The sequence below is a fragment of the Syngnathoides biaculeatus genome, chromosome 10, assembly GCF_019802595.1.
Source record: "Syngnathoides biaculeatus isolate LvHL_M chromosome 10, ASM1980259v1, whole genome shotgun sequence".
Classification (NCBI taxonomy): Eukaryota; Metazoa; Chordata; class Actinopteri; order Syngnathiformes; family Syngnathidae; genus Syngnathoides; species Syngnathoides biaculeatus.
This window is the reverse complement of record NC_084649.1, coordinates 4,606,114-4,625,431: the sequence shown is the minus strand read 5'-3', so window position 1 is coordinate 4,625,431 and position 19,318 is coordinate 4,606,114. Positions and strand designations below refer to the sequence as shown.

Here is a 19,318-nt window from a genome sequence, read left to right as displayed (position 1 = left end):
TGGAAAATGGATGAATCATTAACTCACAGCGTGTCAAAGTAGCTATATACATGCATCTGATGGCTATGACAAGAATTAAGGGAGCTGACTGCTATCAAATTTTGCCCAACATTTGGCGTCTCCACAACAATACTTCACCCTGAACTGGTTGCCAGTCAGTTGCAAGGCACATGTACACACGGACAACTTCACACTCACATTCACACCGTCACTGAGTAGAAATTTAACCCACACAGCCCACACCAAAAACAGGCGAGTGTTGAGTACTATTACACTGTCGGTGTCACAGCTAAAATGTTGATTACTCTGAGAAAGCCTGTCTGATCATGGAAATGTCTCTAATAGTTTGGAGGCCAAAAAATAGACAATTGGCGGACCTGATACAGTTCAGGAGCTGTGTTTGAGTCCACTGTTCTATATAAGTTTAAGCCATCCCGGATACTGAGCGATACTGCTGAACCTGACTGGACACTCACATAGTGTGCAGAGTTAGGCAACTACTTTTCACGAGTGGCCTGACTGAACATCTCAATGTCACGGATTATACCCATTCAAAATTCTCACCCTGTAAGCATTTAAATACATGGAAAAAAATGAAGAGTTTGTTTTCAAAATGAGACATATCTGGTTTTTTTTTTTCATTTTGAGAAAAGGGCTTGGTATTGAAGCAAAAACAATAAACTCAATTTATGTTTCTAACTATTGGTGGATGGAAAGAGATGCTAAAAAGTAACTAAACACCATACTAAAAAAAAATATTGGCTTTAATATTCACCGAGTTTTTTTGATGACAAATTTTATTTTTTCTCCAAAATGAGACATATCCAAACATTCTATTCTTGGCAAAGTGAGACATACCCAAATTTTGACTTAAACATTCAGGAGCAGCTGTATTTTTTTAAAAAAATCAGTTGCTTTTGATAGGCAATCATGAAAACTATTTGCCTTTCAACATTTCAAGCATTTTAAAATAATATTTAAGACCATGACCACCACATTTAGAGAGTTAGGTATCAGAAATAAGGGTCAGTCACCAGTCACAATTTTCACAATTAGCTCACTAATGTCAGATGTTGAAAAAGGAGATGAAAAAATGGGAATTTCTTTTAAAAAGGTGTTTTTCAGTTATTTAGAAACTGTTTGTTTGTCCAGTATGAGGTCTTGGAAAGGCTGAGTTTACATCATTGTAATTTTGTGTATCTGTATGCGATTCTGCAATCCGACATCTGCAGGCATTGTGTCACTCAGTTGATTAATTTTGTTTCTAAGTTGATGTGAGATCATTAAGAAAGTAAACTGCTTCAAACCAGTCTACCAAGGTTAATATGGGTTGCGAGGGATACCAGCAGAAAAAAAATAGGTAGTCGATCTCATACACACATAATGCAATCAAAATGAAATCAGTTTCAAACTCACAAATTCACTGTTTGAAATCTGACTCATTGACTCTGCTTTCTTTTGATTTTATTTATAGCTGTCGCTGTCGGGGGAAAGAACACTGCAGAATAGGATATAAGTCTTGTCATGCTCCTGGATTCCAGCCCGGGCTGGGCGTGGCCAGCTAATCAGAAGGTGCACACCTGCGCCTCATGAACACTGATTAGACCCAGTACATATAAGACCCAGGGGACGACCAATACTCCGCTAGATCGTTGCTCTTGATGACTCGTTCCCGCACTCCTGCTTTCCTGACTTCTGATCTCCGTGCACCGACCCACGCCTGTCCACTGACCACCCTCGTAAGCCCATCCGTACTGGTACTGCGGATTGTTTGGACTGTCTACCTGATCTCAGACCTCCGACCGAATAAAGGTTTCCTCTGTACTGTCTGCTGTCCCTGGAATCGTGCATTTGGGTCCACCCTTGAGCCCCGTATCGTGACAAGTCTGTAGTAACAATAACAGTATTCATAATGCTCATAGACAGAAATTGAGTCTACTCCAAGGGTGTTGATTTCCTTTTAATGTCAACTTTTCTTAAGTCATAGCCGATAACTTTCCTTATAAAAAATGGCAAAAAAAAAAGATTGCATAGAATTATAAAAATTTATTCATTCATTAATCATCGTTGGTGAAATATTTTGAACAACAAAATTACTATTCAAGCATTACACAATCATAGACAAAACAGTATGTTTATTACATTCAGATACAATGGTACTTGGATGAGAACTGAAGTATTAAATTGCAATAATTTCATAAAGAATTAAAATTAAATAGGAAAAGCACCCTCACAATGGGACAGCCTGCAAGTAAACCAGCACAATCACTGATTCATTTATTCGATATTATTAAACATTGATAAAGAAAATACAAGACTTAGTTCAGCTTGAAAGCAAGAAACACTGTAAAGATAAAATCGACAAAAATGCATGCCAAGGATCCAAATAAAAAAACATGGTAAAATGTATCACATGGCAAAACAATGAAAAGGTTTGCTACTGACTGTACTGGATATTTTTCAGTGTAAACAAAAACAATCTACAAAGATCAAAAGTCTTTATTTTCTTTCAATTCATAAGTAGAAAAGAAACATTACTGATTCACACATTCTATTAAAAATATAATTCATGTTAAAGAAAATCCAAATGTCATAAAAAAGGAAACAATAGGTCAACTTCACAAAGAGAAAAAATAGGGTCTACTATCATAGCAAGCGCTTCTTGTTTTCTGACCCCGTTTCCGCTGGGTTTCTTTTCCTTCCCAGCTTCATTCTCTCCGGTGTCTCGTACATAAAATCAAACTCGGCATTAGCATCTCTCTCAAACGTGGGCGCAGCCATTTTGGATGATGATGTGGAAGATACCGGAACTTCCCTCTAGACAAATTCTGATTGGATGCTGCTTGCTTCAGCAGTGCATGCTGATTGAACAAAATTATGTCGCATTTTGCTCTAAATAAGAGCTCGATATGTCGCATTTTGAAATAAAACGCGATCTTCCTTGGCTGATATAGAACGATATGTCGCACTTTCAACAAAAATCAAAGTATCCCGATAACTACCATTCGGAGCTGGATAATTTTGGCGCGAGTTTCGTAAATCTGAAAAAAATGCCTATGTCGCGTTTTGAAAACAAACTCTTCAAATATATTTCTGGGTTTAACGCGAGCAAGACCCAAGTTCCAAGTTATGAGTTTAAATATCCAGAGTTCGGACAGACAGTGCCAAACAAATACTACAGTACATGAACGCTGCTGCTTTTGTTCCTCAAAATGTAAACTCAAGTAGTGAGCCATTGCCTTTGTGGTCACGACCTTTCCAATATAGCGCAACATAGACACCGGAATTGTGAGGTCTTTTAAGAAGCGGCCATTGGGTAAGCCAGTCTTGTGCATGAAACTGTTGATAAATAAAAGTTGAGAGTGACATTTAGCTCATATAATGGAGTAAAACTGCCATTACTTCTTAACAGTAGAAGCAGAGGAAGGTTTTTTCTGATCTTGTCAACTCCTGTGACTTATCCAAATCAAGTCCTGAGTGCACAGGAGGAACCGCATTATAGTCCACTGCGGAGTCTTCTTCTTCTTTTCCTTTTGGCTTGTCCCGTTAGGGGTCGCCACACCGTGTCATCTTTTTCCATGTAAGCCTATCTCATGCATCTTCCTCTCTAACCCCAACTGCCCTCATGTCTTCCCTCACCACATCCATCAACTTTCTCTTTGGTCTTCCTCTCACTCTTTTGCCTGGCAGCTCCATCCTTAGCACCCTTCTACCAATATACTCACTCTCTTGCCTCTGGACATGTCCAAACCATCGAAGTCTGCTCTCTCTAACCTTGTCTCCAAAACATCCAACTTTGGCTGTCCCTCTAATGAGCTCATTCCTAATTCTATCCAACCTCTTCACTCCAAGCGAGAACCTCAGCATCTTCATTTCTGCTCCCTCCAGTTCTGCTTCCTGTTGTTTCTTCAATGCCACCGTCTCTAATTCGTACATCATGGCCGGCCTCACCACTGTTTTATAAACTTTGCCCTTCATCCTAGCAGATACTCTTCTGTGACATAACACACCAGACACCTTCCAACAGTTGTTACAACCTGCCTGGACCGGTTCTTAATTTCCTTACCACACTCACCATTCCTCTAGATTATTGACCCTAAATATTTGAAGTCCTCCACCCTCGCTATCTCTTCTCCCTGTAGCCTCACTCTTCCCCCTCCACTTTTCTCATTCACGTACATATATTCTGTTTTACTTCGGCTAATCTTCATTCCTCTCCTTTCCAGTGCATATCTCCATCTTTCTAATTGTTCCTCTGCATGCTCCCTGCTTTCACTGCATATCACAATATCATCTGCGAACATCATGGTCCAAGGGGATTCCAGTCTAACCTCATCTGTCAGCCTATCCATTACCACTGCAAACAGGAAGGGGCTCAGAGCTGATCCCTGATGGAGTCCCACCTCCACCTTAAATTCTTCTGTCACACCTACGGCACACCTCACCGTTGTTCTGCTGCCTTCATACATGTCCTGTACTATTCAAACATATTTCTCCGCCACACCAGACTTATGCATGCAGTACCACAGTTCCTCTCTTAGTACTCTGTCGTAGGCTTTATTTAGATCCACAAAGACACAATGTAGCTCCTCCTGACCTTCTCTGTACTTTTCCACGAGCATTCTCAAGGCAAATAATTCGTCTGTGGTACTCTTTCTCGGCATGAAACCATACTGTTGCTCGCAGATAACTACTTCTGTCCTCAGTCAAGCCTCCATTACTCTTTCCCATAACTTCATTGTGTGGCTCATCAACTTTATTCCTCTATAGTTCCCACAGCTCTGAACATTGGCTTTGTTCTTAAAAATGGGAACTAGTACACTTTTCCTCCATTTTTCAGGTATCTTTTCACCCGCTAGTATTCTGTTTAATAAGTTGGTCAAAAACTCCACAACCATCTCTCCAAATTGCTTCCATACCTCCACCAGTATGTCATCAGGACCAACTGCCTTTCCATTTTTAATCCTTTGTAGTGCCTTTCTAACTTCCCCCTTACTAATCATTGCCACTTCCTGATCCTTCACATTTGCCTCTTCTACTCTTCTTTATCTCTCATTTTCTTAATTCATCAACTTCTCAAGTATTCTTTCCATCTATTTAGCACACTACTGGCACTGGTCAACATATTTCCATCGCTATCCTTAATCACCTTTACTTGCTGCACATCCTTCCCATTTTTATCCATCTGTCTGGCCAACCTTTAGAGATCCTTTTTTTCCTGGTGTACATGTCATACGACTCCTGTTTAGCCTTCGCCACCTCTACTTTTACCCTACGTTGCATCTCAATATATTCCTTTCGCCTCTCCTCAGTCCTCTGTGTCTCAATTCTTCTTCGTTAATCTCTTTCCTTGCATGCCTTCCCGTATTTTGGCGTTCCACCACCAAGTTTCCTTCTCCCCTTTCCTACCAGAAGACACCCCAAGTACTCTCCTGCCTGCCTCTCTGAAAACCTTGGCAGTAGTATTCCAGTCTTCTGAGAGCTCTTCCTGTCTATCTAGAGTCTGTCTCACCTCTTTCCGAAAAGCCACACAACATTCTTTCTTTCTCCACCACGTGGTTCTCTGCCCTACCTTTGTCTTCTTAATCTTCCTACCCACCACCAGAGTCATCCTACACACCATGCTGTCGAACTACACTCTCCCCTACCACAACCTTACAGTCAGTAACCTCCTTCCAATTACATCGTCTGCACAAAATATAATCCACCTGCGTGCTTCTACCTCCGTAGCGGCATTGGCGTCTCACCATAAACACAATAAATAAAGAAGAACAACGATAGATTAATGAAGCAATAGATGTCAAACAGGTAGAACAAGGAAAGCCACAGCAGTTGACCACTGAAACATTTTGAGAGATCTAATGAAAAATGTCTGTTCATGCAATCTACTGTTTGAAGAAGACTTAATGATACTTAAAAATACGGAGGCTAAAACATAAGAAAAAGAAGAAGAAAAGAATTGAAACACCAAGACGAAATTTACTCAAACCGTTTAAAAGTGATATTAAGATTAGCCTGTAGTAGTAGATTAACCAAGAAAAACCCCATTCTGGAATAGTTTTATGGAGCGTTGAGGGGGAAAAAATACCTTTACCAAAGTGATGGAAGACAATAAAACTTAAAAAAAAGTTTCTCTTGATCTAAAACATACAACCTCTTCTGTTAAACTGTTGGATTGAATAGTTTTGCGTACCGTTTCCTCTGAGACATTCTTCACTGAGGATAGCAGCAGCAAAATGAACTCCCAAGTCTACAGAAATATTTTATTGGCCAATTTAACAAAGTGCTTGGGTTAGCCTTCATAATGAAAAAATAATACAAAACACAAAAGATGCCCAAAGTACACATGGGTTTATCAGGACCGAAAGGTCATAGATTTGAATGGAATGCATTTTCCCATTAGAAGAGAACACTGACAGGAGTAGCTCTCTAAAACAAACAATTGATAGAGACCGAAATAAAAGTTCGTAGGTGTATGTATACAATTATTCAAATATGTATTTGTTTATAATTGTATTGAACACATATTCGCTCCAGCAGGTTGTACTGTCGGTAGTGGGAAAAAACACTGAGTCCTGAGCAAGTTAGACGTACAAGAAAGGGTTTTAATACATTTCTACTGCTCAGTGACTAATTGCCACTCATAGTACAGTTGTGGTACTTGTAAAGAACTCTTCATCAGTGTACTGTATGTCCCATTTTTGGTTGCTGGTGTCCGTGTTGAAGACGGTATTGTTGAATAAAAATCATGAGCATCACAGCTGGTTCCAGTCTGGCTCAAACTATGCCAGGGTAGCCAATAGCTGTAGCCAGTCTTTTTTTTTTTTTTTTTTTTTTGATCAGTGGGCACTCCCCCGTGTGCCCCGGGATTGTTGTACTCGGAGACCCAGTGGACTCAGTTTTCTACAGCTTTACTACTTAACGTGTTTGCTCTTGGTAGGGATACATAAATACATCCGCCATATTAAATGTATCATTTCGTGTGTGTCGAGTGGGACACATTACACGTCGTTGCAACGCCCGAAATGACCGAAGGACCGAAGAGAGCGCGCCCGGAGTGACCTTCCCAACGCACCCTACATTAATTTGTTGTGGGTTTATTGTGTCGGTGCGACTCAGTGTAATGCAATTCCATGTTTTTTTTTTTTTTTTTTTTTTGTCTTTTGTATGTTTTTATTTTGCTATGTTTATACAATCCAGACTTTGTTTTGTTTTGAAATTCCGGAAGTTACGCATTGGCTATTGCGCATGCCTGCATCAAAAGGACACACACGTGAATGCTGTGGTGCTTGAGCCATGTCTAAATCAAGTGCGTAACATAGTCTATATTTCTGTGTCTAAAATCAACATCCAACGATTTCAATGATATTTTGAATTTGTATTTTACAGAACAAAAACGAGCAAAACGCCTTGGGTTTTGGAAGAAATGTAAGGTACGTGTTTTGTTTTGTTGCATACTCTCACTTCTGTTCGGGTGTTGACGCTGCATGCTCACACATTCACCAAAGGCGAAGATTACCCCCCCCCCCGTGCATTTTAATTATGCAAAACTCTTTTGTCTCAGATGCGTCGTTGTATTGTCCAACTAGTGAATAAGATGTTATACGGTGTTGAATTTCGAGGTACAGTGTACAGATTCTGTAACTTCATAGACCAGGTTAACTACAATATGGTACTTAGACACATGAAAATCTGATATCAATGACCAGTTTTCGCTTAGTTATTCCTTTTCATGACTTTAGGAACTGTATAGGGCTTTTTTTGTAGGTGAGTTGGGGGGGGGGTAGTTAAATATCGCCTATATGCACAAAAAGCTGTTAAAAACAGCAGTGAAACGCTGAAATAATTGTAGCTCCTCACATGCTGGCTATGGAGCTGTATGGGTGAATCTGATTAAATGTCCTGGAAAAAAATCTAATTTACCATATACTGTATTTGGCTTGTTGCCTGTACACAGAATAAAGATGGGAAAAATGGTGATGCTTCAGTGGTGAGGCGTTCTAAGGGGCAGTCATCTGTGCAACATGTCATCGAAAGAAAACCAGAAGAAACCAGAAAGCAAAGGGTAATTACACTTCCTCGAAGAATACAAATTTTAAACTATACAGAACACTTCATGTTGCGCTGCTCTTTTATTTACATCTATTAAGCTTCAAGAGCTCCAAGAAAAGCAGAAGATCTCCAGAGAACAGCAGATGATGAAGAAGAGGAATTTGCAAAGCTTTCAAAATGACATCCTACAGAGGCAGCGAGAGTTTGAGCAGAGGGTAAATAAATAAAATGTCGTTTCAGGGACACAGACTGTAATATGACATCAGTGGTAAATGATGGAAAATACTGTCACTGTTGCCATCTATATTTACTTACTTTATGTGTTCACAGGAAACAGAGATGCAGAGTTTAGAAAAGCACGTGCACTTTGAAAGTGAGAATTCAAGAAAAGCATATTACAGAGAATTTAAAAAGGTAATTTTAGATTTTGGTCTTTATCTCGCAATGTACATACTGTAGCTGTGAAGTGGAATGCTGAGTTTTGAGTGCACATGGGCACATCAGTAAAGCATACTAATGTGGGGAAAGGGGTGCTGGGGTTCAAATATAGTGAAGTGTTAAATTGAAGCACTTTGTGTGTGTGTGTGTGTGTGTGTGTGTGTGTGTGTGTGTGTGTGTGTGTGTGTGTGTGTGTGTATGTGTATGTATATATATATATATATATATATATATATATATATACACACACACACACAATTTCTTTAAATTTTTTTTTATTTTACTGATTGCCAAAAATATCCAGGGCAAAGTTATTGTAAATAAATATTTTGAAAAAGCTAAAAATGTTACATTTTATCCAAGCTTACAACAGCAACCAATTCTGCAACTCACAAACTCCGTCAAAGTCTTTTTAAGGATACATTTTAGGCACATGGTTCAGTCCTGGCAGTTGGTCTATTCTGTTGTCTGTTATATTGGGGTCTGTTTTGTCAAGGTTCCACTGTACTGTAATGTAAATTGCTGGAGTTAATCGCATTATTATAAGATGTTTTAATTCCTGTCTCGAAGGTAGTGGAGGCTGCAGATGTCATCTTGGAAGTTTTGGATGCGCGTGATCCATTGGGGTGCAGATGCCCTCAGGTTGAACAGGCAGTCATTCAAAGTGGAACAGACAAAAAAATTGTACTGGTCTTAAATAAAATTGGTAAGTTCAACTTACCATAGTTAGATCTTCTAAATGTGACTTTTAGAGGTTTATAATGCATGGGAAGAAAATGTTTGAATTGGACTTTGGTTTACAGGAACTTGTCTCACTTGTTATTCACATTCTAGATTTAGTATCAAAGGAAATTGTGGAGAAGTGGATTAAGTATTTGCGGAATGAGTTCCCCACAGTGGCTTTCAAGGCATCTACACAACAGCAATCCAAAAACTTGGTAACTGCCACTCGCACATACATTTTTTTCATGCTACCTTATCTACTGTATATATAAATGTATGGATGTCACTATATGAGGGATGATTATTGGACAAATAACTGCAGGGCTGATTTAAAGAATTATGGTGTCACGTTGAATTGCTCGAATTTGAAAATAAAAAAATCCAAGAATGAAAAGGAACATGTCTCTGTGCATTTTGGTGAACAAATTAAGCGCCCTTTCTGTTGAATGCAGTCAATCATAAACGTTCATTGAGCTAAGACATCTGTGGGCACAAAATCAAGCATTCCTGTTAAATACAGCCAATCATAAACGATAAACATGGCATTGAATGTGTGGGATTTCTTAACTGTTTCTAAGGAAGGCATTTGTCCAGCAAAGATTCCACAAAGGAACACATTATCGAGCTTAAACACATCAGATCTTATCACCAACTTATGGCGTCATCATTGCTACTGTAGTGTCTTGAAAACCTACAAAGACACTTGCTCTGCTGCTGCCCCAAAGCCACCCACGAAGAAAGAGTCCAGCACTTGTTCCAATCGCAGCTGTATTTAACAAGTACCAAAAAATTGCCAGAGATCACCCAATGGTGAAAACGAAATGTGATTTCAATATCGAAGTGATGAGTCAACGAATTCCCATTATTGAGGGCACTGTCTTTTTTTGGCTAATAAACAATTTGGAGTCACGATTAATACTTTCAAACTGGTGCAATTTTTTTAATGTACTGAATGTTTGTCAGAAATATATTATGTGATTGTAGCCCTCTTGCATACACTGATAAATTGAAGGAAGGACATTGGACATTTTTTATTGGGCAATTAACTCTGGTTGAATTGTACATTTGGTAAGCTAGTGGGAAAAAAAGTTTTCTTTTAAAAAATAGACATGCAATTCTTGAAAGATGTTTTAATAGTGCTGTTCTATTTGGTTAGGACAAATATTTGAGTGTTTCTTTCCTCCGGGTGTGCGCAACTACAGTTAACTAAATAAAAAAAATCTGGAATAATGCATCCCATATATATATATATATATATATATATATATATATTATATATATATATATATAATATATATATATATATACACACACACACACACACCTACACACATAGTGCTGCCTTCTAGAATAACACTACTTTTGCCTCTTGACATTCACAGAAACGGAGTAATGTGTCAGTGACTCAAGCCACCACAGAGCTCCTTAGCAGCAGTGCTTGCATTGGTGCAGATTGCTTGATGAAGCTCCTCGGTAACTATTGCCGCAACCTTGACATAAAGACGGCCATCACTGTAGGTGTTGTAGGTAAGCACCAATAATGAGAATTGTAGCAGATCTTTAAAATTAAATCTTATTTTTTTTAATTTATATTTTTATTTTTTTTCTCCCGTAATGAAGCAAATCACCGCAGTCATAATGAATGCTTATCTTCTTTTCCTTTCGGCTTGTCCCATTAGGGGTCGCCACCGCGTGTCATCTTTTGCCATCTTAGCCTATGTCCTGCATTTCCTCTCTAACCCCAACTGCCCTCATGTCTTCCTCACCACATCCATAAACCTTTTCTTTGGTCTTCCTCTCGCCCTTTTGCCTGGCAGCTCCATCCTCAGCGCCCTACCACCAATATACTCACTCTCTCGCCTCTGAACATGTCCAATCCATCAAAGTCTACTCTCTCGAACCTTGTCAGCAAAACATCCAACTTTGGCCGTCCCTCTATGGAGCTTATTTCTAATCCTATCCAACCTTTCTTCAGTGCCACCGTCTCTAATCCGTACATCATGGCATAAATATTTGAAATCATCCACCCTCGCTATCTCTTCTCCCTGTAGCCTCACTCTTCCCCCTCCACTTTTCTCATTCACGCACATATATTCTGTTTTACTTCGGCTAATCTTCGTTCCTCTCCTTTCCACTGCATGTCTCCATTTTTCTAATTGTTCCTCTGCATGCTCCCTGCTTTCACTGAATATTACAATATCACCTGCGAACATCATGGTCCAAGGGGATTCCAGTCTAACCTCATCTGTCAGCCTATCCATTACCACTGCAAACAGGAAGGGGCTCAGAGCTGATCCCTGATGCAGTCCCACCTCCACCTTAAATTCCTCTGTCACACCTAAGGCACCCCTCACCATTGTTCTGCTGCCATCATACATGTCCTGTACTATTTTAACATACTTCTCTCCCACACCAGACTTACGCATGCAGTACCACAGTTCCTCTCTTGGTACTCTGTCATAGGCTTTCTCTAGATCCAAAAAGACACAATGTAGCTCCTTCTGACCTTCTCTGTACTTTTCCACTAGCATCCTCAAGGCAAATAATGTATCTGTGGTACTCTTTCTAGGCATGAAACCATATTGTTGCTCGCAGATACTTACTTCTGTCCTGAGTCTAGCCTCCACTACTGTTTCCCATAACTTCATTGTGTGGCTCATCAACTTTATTCCTCTATAGTTCCCAGAATTCTGAACATCCGCTTTGTTCTTAAAAATGGGAACTTGGAACACTTTTCCTCCATTCTTCAGGCATCTTTTCATCCGCTAATATTCTATTGAATAAGTTGGTGAAAAACTCCACAGCCGCCTCTCCAAATCACTTCCATACCTCCATAGGTATGTCATCAGGACCAACCGCCTTTCCATTTTTCATCCTTTGTAGTGCCTTTCTAACTTACCCCTCATTGCCACTTCCTGGTCCTTCACACTTGCCACTTCTTCTCTTCCTTATCTCTCATTTTCTTCATTTATCAACTTCCCAAAGTATTCTTTCCGTCTATTTAGCACACTACTGGCACCAGTCAACACATTTACATCTCTATCCTTAATCATCCTTACCTGCTGCACATCCTTCCCATCTCTATCCCTCTGTCTGGCCAGCCTGAAGAGATCCTTTTCTCCTACTTTCGTGTCCAACCTGGTGTACATGTCTTCATAAGCCTCTTGTTTAGCCTTTGCCACCTCTACCTTTGCCCTACGTCACATCTCGATGTACTCCTTTCGCCTCTCCTCAGTCCTCTCAGTATCCCACTTCTTCTTCTTCGCTAATCCCCTTTCCTACCAAAAGACACACCAAGTACTCTCCTGCCTGTCTCTCTGATTACCTTGGCTGTCGTTGTCCAGTCTTCCGGGAGCTTCTGCTGTCCATCGAGAGCCTGTCTTACCTCTTTCCGAAAGGCCGCACAACATTCTTCCTTTCTCAGCTTCCACCACATGGTTCTCTGCTCGAGCTACACTCTCCCCTACCACTACTTTACCATCAGTAACCTCCTTCAGATTACATCGTCTGCACAAAATATAATCCACCTGCGTGCTTCTACCTCCGCTCTTGTAGGTCACTATATGTTCCTCCCTCTTCTGGAAATAAGTGTTCACTACAGCCATCTCCATCCTTTTTGCAAAGTCCACCACCATCTGTCCCTCAAAGTTCCTTTCCTGGATTCCATACTTACCCATCACTTCTTCATCGCCCCTATTTCCTTTACCAATATGTCCATTACAATCTGCACCAATCACAACTCTCTCGCTGTCTGGGATGCTCAGAACTACTTCATCTAGTTCCTTCCAGAATTTCTCTTTCAATTCTAGGTCACATCCTACCTGTGGGACTTAGCCGCTAATCACATTATACATAACACCCTCAATTTCAAATTTTAGTCTCATCACTCGATCTGATACTCTTTTCACCTCCAAGACATTCTTAGCCAGCTCTTCCTTTAAAATAACCCCTACTCCATTTCTCTTCCCATCTATTCCGTGGTAGAATAATTTAAATCCTGCTCCTAAACTTCTAGCCTTACTACCTTTCCACCTGCTCTCTTGGATGCACAGAATATCAACCTTTCTTCTAATCATCATGTCAACCAACTCCTAAGATTTTCCTGTCATAGTCCCAATATTCAAAGTCCCTACACTCAATTGTAGGCTCTGTGCATTCCTCTTTTTCTTCTGACGATGGATCCGTTTTCCTCCTCTTCTTTGTCTTCGACCCACAGTAGCTGAATTTCCACCGACGCCCTGCAGGTTAGCAGTGCCGAGGGCAGGCGTTGTTAACCCGGGCCATGACCGATCCGGTATGGGATTCTTTAGATGAACGCTCATATTTATTTGGCACAGTTTTTACGCCGGATGCCCTTCCTGACGCAACCCTCTGCATTTATCCGGGCTTGGGACCGGCCTCCAGATTGCACTGGTTTGTGCCCCCATAGGGCTGCATTATAATGAATGCTTATATACAAATTTATTCATGTTTTCTTATGCAAGGCATCCGAACTGTACTGAACTGCCCAATTGCATGAAACAGTCATGGACTTAGACCTATTAATTAGGTAGTTGGCTCTAGGACATAATAGTAACTCGCTGCTGTGGCTCTAGGTGTTCTTGGAAAACGTTTGGAGGCACTACATACTATATTGAATTACAGTTCTGCACTACCCCACCCACCCACGGACATATTTATGTCTAATGACAAATATGGAATTATAGGCAAGGATGGAGATTACAGGCCAGTGTCCTGAAGCTGTGTTGTAATAATGTAAACAGGGGGAAAGGGTAAGAAATAAATAGACAATTTCAGTGTCAATATGTCAGTACCTTTGCGAAGCTCGGTCCATATTTAGTTAGCATGTTTATTGATGTTATGTAGGAAGAAGCCAGAATACCTGGGGGTAAAACATGGAGAATATACAAACCCCTCTCAGGAGGGCCTAGAACAGGAGTCCCCAGACTTTTTTTTTACCCCAAAATCTAGTTTTCAAGCAGCCAGGCTCGCGATCTACCGACCGGGGGTGGGATCTGCACTGTGGTCAGATCAGTGTCATCCACTGAAATTACATGGCTCATTTAAAGATTCAGATTACAGCATTTACATTCCCATCAGAACATTTTAAGAACACTTTTCTTTGTGTTTTTGCAAACTTACAATGAAAATAAATGTTAACAAACAAAAAAAAACTACATTGCTAACCAAACCAAGCCAACAATGAACTGTAAATTTCAAAGATCACTTCAAACTATGTTTCTTTTTTTTTTAATCCACAATGATATCCTTATCCTTTTTTTCATAGTGTAAAACTGAATTATTGCTTGCAGAATATCTCTAGCTGATCTTGAGCTGAATGATGCTCCCGAAAGAGTTTTAAGGTTAATGTTATGTTACCTCGTATATTTAAAATACAGAATTAGCTTTTTGTGCGCTGTATTGTTTGTGCTTTCATCCTTGATCTGTGCAAAGGTGGAATTTTAACATTATACACCATCTCATCCTGCATGTTCGACTTTGGCTTCAGGCCAGCCCTTTCTCACTCGAAAAACAGAAAAGCTCGTCCAGTTTTACCACTTTTATTTTGTTATTCACATTCTCCAACATTCATGGCATCTTAAAGCAACAGAATTTCATCCATCCATCCATCCATTTTCTTTGCCGCTTCTCCTCACGAGGGTCGCGGGGAGTGCTGGAGCCTATTCCGGCTGTCAACAGGCAGGAGGCGGGGTACACCCAGAACTGGTTGCCAGCCAATCGCAGGGCACATGGAGACAGACAACAGTCGCACTCACAATCACACCTCAGGGCAATTTAGAGTGTCCAATTAATGTTGCATGTTTTTGGGATGTGGGAGGAAACGAGTGCCCGGAGGAAACCCACGGAGGCACGGGGAAAACATGCAAACTCCACACAGGCGGGTCTGGGATTAAATCCAGGACCTCAGAACTGTGAGCCCAACGATTTAGCAGCTGAGCCAACCGTGCCGCGCAACAAAATTTCTTTTTTTACTTTTGCCATTATTATCAAGAGTAAACATAAGCAGCTTGTCTTTGCTTTACGTTGCCCAGACTGTGTTGCTAACTAAAGCACCGGTGGTGGACGCTGTCATTATAAACCATATTGATGGGCTGTGTAAGTACTATAACATTTCAAATTGACCCCTCCGTACAGGGCACTTAACCACGCCTCCTGAAGTGACGTCACGCACGTGCGCTGATGTAAGACAAACAATTCGTAAAAAATGGCAAATACAATACATTCTTAACTGAGACGGACGCCATGCTTCTGATTTCATTCAAATCAACGCTATATTATAGATTCTAAATACAATACATTCTTAACTGAGAGAGACGCCATGCTTATGATTTCATTCAATCATTCACATGTAGCAATGTTATGCTAGCGAAGAACTTCGAATTCATTTATACAAGACATGTATTGAAAATCAAATATAAGGCATACCTTCGTACAAACATATCTGTTCCGGTTGATATTAGATGGATTTAGTTGATGATGCGGTCTTCCACAAAGTTTGATCCATCAAAGGCATTTTTCGTACTGAGTTTCGGTTTTGGAAAGGGTATGAATCGAACTCCACCAACTAGCCTTTCAGGATACCTGTCGTCACTATTACAACGTCCGTGACTACACCTCTTAACCATATCTATTGTGAAAGAACCCAAATACGCGATAAAACACGAACAAAACCTAAACCGGACCATTCAATGTTGTCAGAGAAAATGGCGGGTGCAAAGGGGGCGTGGTTTATGCAGATCTCTGGCCTCTGATTGGTCAGTGACGCAGATTGCGCAATATCCACGGTGGGGTCAATTATGAGTGTACCCCATTAAGAGCGGAGGGGGGCGGGTGTCAGGTTAACAGGCAGGAGAGTGTGTAGCCAAGCAGCAGGTCGTTGAGAGAAAGTTGCCGTACAGAAGCGTACTGCCAAAATGTTCCCCCCACCCCTGGCCTAGAACCTGTGAAGCAGAAATGTTGACAATTAGGTCTCTCTGTCGCCCTGTTAAAATGTTAAAATTTTTGTAAAGGGTTTAGAGCCTCCTAATCTATTATAAGAATTTTATTTATTTATTCTCAACTTCTTGGCTACTCTTTTTAAGGTTTCCCTAATGTTGGAAAGAGCAGTTTGATCAACAGTTTAAAACGTGCAAGAGCATGTAATGTTGGAGCCACTCCTGGTGTCACCAAGTGAGTAAAACATGTTTCACTGATTAGTGATTCCAAATATAATGATTGATTGTTTTAAATTATTGTTGTTATGGAGGTGTTTTCTCAAGACTGAAAGTAGATGTCAAAATTTTGGACTGAACTTTTCATTGATAGCATGAGTATTCAAACTTTTGGATGGAATGTACATAGTCCTCCCGATAAAAGGTTGCTTTTTTTTCCTTCTTTTGAATTATTAAAACATCTTACAATAGTAACTGCTGTGTCTTTTTAATATTTTAAACTTGTGTTGGCCCCTCAAATTGTAATTATCTACCTTACATTGGAAAATTGCAACTTGACTAGCTTTCTCAAGAATGACAGTCTGTCAAAATGTCAGTCTGTTTGCTGGCTACTGTCAACTTGAGTACACCACGCAAAGTAATTTGTAAGTGGAATGAAGGGTTCTGTTTGAAATTGACACACATATCGGGAAAAAAAATGCATTTTTGGAAAGTTATCGTGTGGCTATCGCCTAAGTAAAATCAAGTCAAGAAAGACTTTCACATTAGAGTAAAACCGGATCGCTACAGTATTTCTCAACATATTTCCTTCGCCTTTTTACTTTGTCTGCTACTCGAACAACCAATTAATGCTAGCGTGGCATTAATGCTAGCGCGGCACTAACTGGGCCGGTTAAAAAAAAAAAAAAACATCGTTAAAAATCACTGAGACACAGCAACACGCTAGCACAGCGCTAACAGGGCCGGTTTAAAAAAAAAAAAAAACATAACGGTAAAAGTCACTTCCTTGCCACATTTATTCCACCGGCTCACTTATCTTTTCCACTCGAGTGCCCCCTTGTGGCCATTAGGAAAAAATGCACAAATTAGCCACATCTCCGCATAAGCCGCAGGGTTAAAAGCATGTGGAAAAAGAAGTCGCGGCATATAGGCCGGAAATTACGGTACATGTTTTTTAATGTTTCCTAATTGTTTAGGTGCCTTCAAGAAGTGCACTTGGACAAACATATTAAGCTTCTTGATTGTCCTGGCATCGTCATGGCAACATCGACAACTGATGCTGCAATGATTCTCCGTAACTGTGTGAAAATCGAACAACTAGTTGATCCACTTCCACCCGTTGAAGCCATCTTACGACGTTGCAATAAGGCACAAGTATGTTGTTTCCTTTTCTACAATTTGCACATTACATGATTAAAACCACAATCAATATGTTGTAGCATTTGTACACCGTACACTTGAGATACATTTTTACGTATGTGCAGATCCTCCAACATTACGGCGTACCCAACTTTAACACAGCTTTGGAGTTCTTGGCATTGCTTGCACGGCGTCAGGGCAAACTAAGAAAAGGCGGGCTGCCTGACACCGACAAAGCAGCAAAAAGCATATTAATGGACTGGACAGGGTACGTCAAATGTTTGATTTTCGAGGTCCTACAAATGATAAGAGGCATTAGTGTTAATTCCAGTGTTCTTTAGAGGAAGGATCAGCTATTTCACTCACCCCCCTGAGACACACACACTTCCTATGCATGTCAGCGCTGAGATTGTGACAGAAATGGGGAAAGCTTTTGACTGGGATGAACTCGAAAAGGGAAATCAGGAAGTTCTCGCAGGTAATATGATTTCTTTTTTTTTTTTTTTTCTCACACCAATTTTATTCTACGATTTACTCTGGTAATCTTGACAAATGTTTAGATTAAGGAAAACGTACATACTTTACTTGCATGAGGCCCCGTAGCTCAGTGGTTAGAGCACTGGTTTGGTAAACCAGGCGTTGTGGGTTCGTATCCTGCTGGGGCCTCCACTCCCTGAGAAGGGTTGCGTCAGGAAGGGCATCCGGCGTAAAAATTGTGCCAAACATATGTGCGTTCATCTGAGATGACACGCTGTGGTGACCCTGAAAGGGACAAGTCAAAAGAAACTCACTTACTTTTTTACATACTTTACTTACATATTAAATCGGGAGTGTGACATTCACAGGAATTGTTTTGGTTTGTTGAATGGAATGAAAAGATGCAGTGGTCCAGGCCAGATTTCATGTAAGTAAGTGGTATGTTTCAGATTCATCTAGTTCTGATATTCAAATGGGATTCTGCATTGAAAACATGGGGATGACGAATGGCAACCAGGCTCCAGCGCCCTTTCACCAAGAAATTGAAGGCGAGTCAGTGCAGGAGCCAGAATTAAAAAATGAGGAGGAATCTATGGAGGAGGATCAGGATGCAGAGGTGTGAAGAAGTCTGATTCTTTCTATATGCAGGAATAAAAAAAAAAAAACTCATTCGATATGTATGCGATGTGATTTAACCAGAATTTTATAGTCTGTCTTGCTATAATCTTGTCAAATCAACGTAATAATATTTTTATCTCATAGTTTGGACCGATGACTGTAGAGATAAAATCTCATAAATTGAAGAGTAGCTTGCCCGAAATGAATCCTGCGCCCAAGGCTCCAGATTTGAAGGATATTGTTAATGTACATCCTTTACAACAAGGCCAGGCGCTTCTAGCTGCTGTCAAGAAACGAAAGAAGCAACAAAAAAGAGCTGGTATGTATCTTGACTTCAATAGTCACATTTGCAATATGTTAATTTTTATGTACTTTGTTTCTATTACAGACAAACTTGGTACCAAACTCTCAGACACCTTGACATCTGCAATGGATTTATCGTTTTGGTGACACCTGATTAAAGAGTACTAAAAGATTGTTTGTCTACGTTTTGCCTTTTTGTTTCTTTAAAGAAATATTAAAATTGTCTTTGATATTTACAATACATTTTAAGCACATTGGAAAAGTCTATGGATCGATCACTTTGGACACAAGTGTCAACCTCCAGTCCTGGGGTCCCAATCTGGTCTGTTACATTATTTTATGTGGCCCACTAAAGTGAATCTCGTGTGTTTAACTTAAGTTTTATGGCTAAAAGA

General features: G+C 40.2%; 1 protein-coding gene across 3 annotated transcripts; it reads left to right on the top strand.

The window, feature by feature from the left end:
* Positions 1–1,666: 1,666 nt before the first annotated feature.
* On the top strand, positions 1,667–19,095 carry gnl3l (G protein nucleolar 3 like). Of its 3 annotated transcripts, none has more exons than XM_061833333.1 (16): positions 1,667–1,739; positions 7,390–7,433; positions 7,958–8,065; positions 8,151–8,267; positions 8,383–8,466; positions 9,061–9,196; positions 9,325–9,428; positions 10,596–10,740; positions 13,430–13,507; positions 16,317–16,404; positions 17,363–17,540; positions 17,651–17,793; positions 17,867–18,003; positions 18,452–18,618; positions 18,765–18,939; positions 19,009–19,095. In XM_061833333.1, exons 4-16 carry the CDS (start codon positions 8,196–8,198, stop codon positions 19,068–19,070), a joined length of 1,569 nt encoding a protein of 522 aa, XP_061689317.1. In that variant the 5' UTR covers positions 1,667–1,739; positions 7,390–7,433; positions 7,958–8,065; positions 8,151–8,195; the 3' UTR covers positions 19,071–19,095. The 3 variants fall into 3 exon arrangements, with proteins under 3 accessions (XP_061689317.1, XP_061689315.1, XP_061689316.1); XM_061833331.1 differs by lacking the exon at positions 1,667–1,739 and adding an exon at positions 6,964–7,309; XM_061833332.1 differs by lacking the exons at positions 1,667–1,739; positions 13,430–13,507 and adding an exon at positions 6,965–7,309.
* The last annotated feature ends 223 nt before the right edge of the window (positions 19,096–19,318 follow it).

Coding starts and splice junctions, on each gene's coding strand:
- gnl3l (XM_061833331.1), top strand. Junction 9,429..10,595: donor AACAGCAATCCAAAAACTTG/GTAACTGCCACT, acceptor TGACATTCACAG/AAACGGAGTAATGTGTCAGT. Junction 17,794..17,866: donor ATATTAATGGACTGGACAGG/GTACGTCAAATG, acceptor AGTGTTCTTTAG/AGGAAGGATCAGCTATTTCA.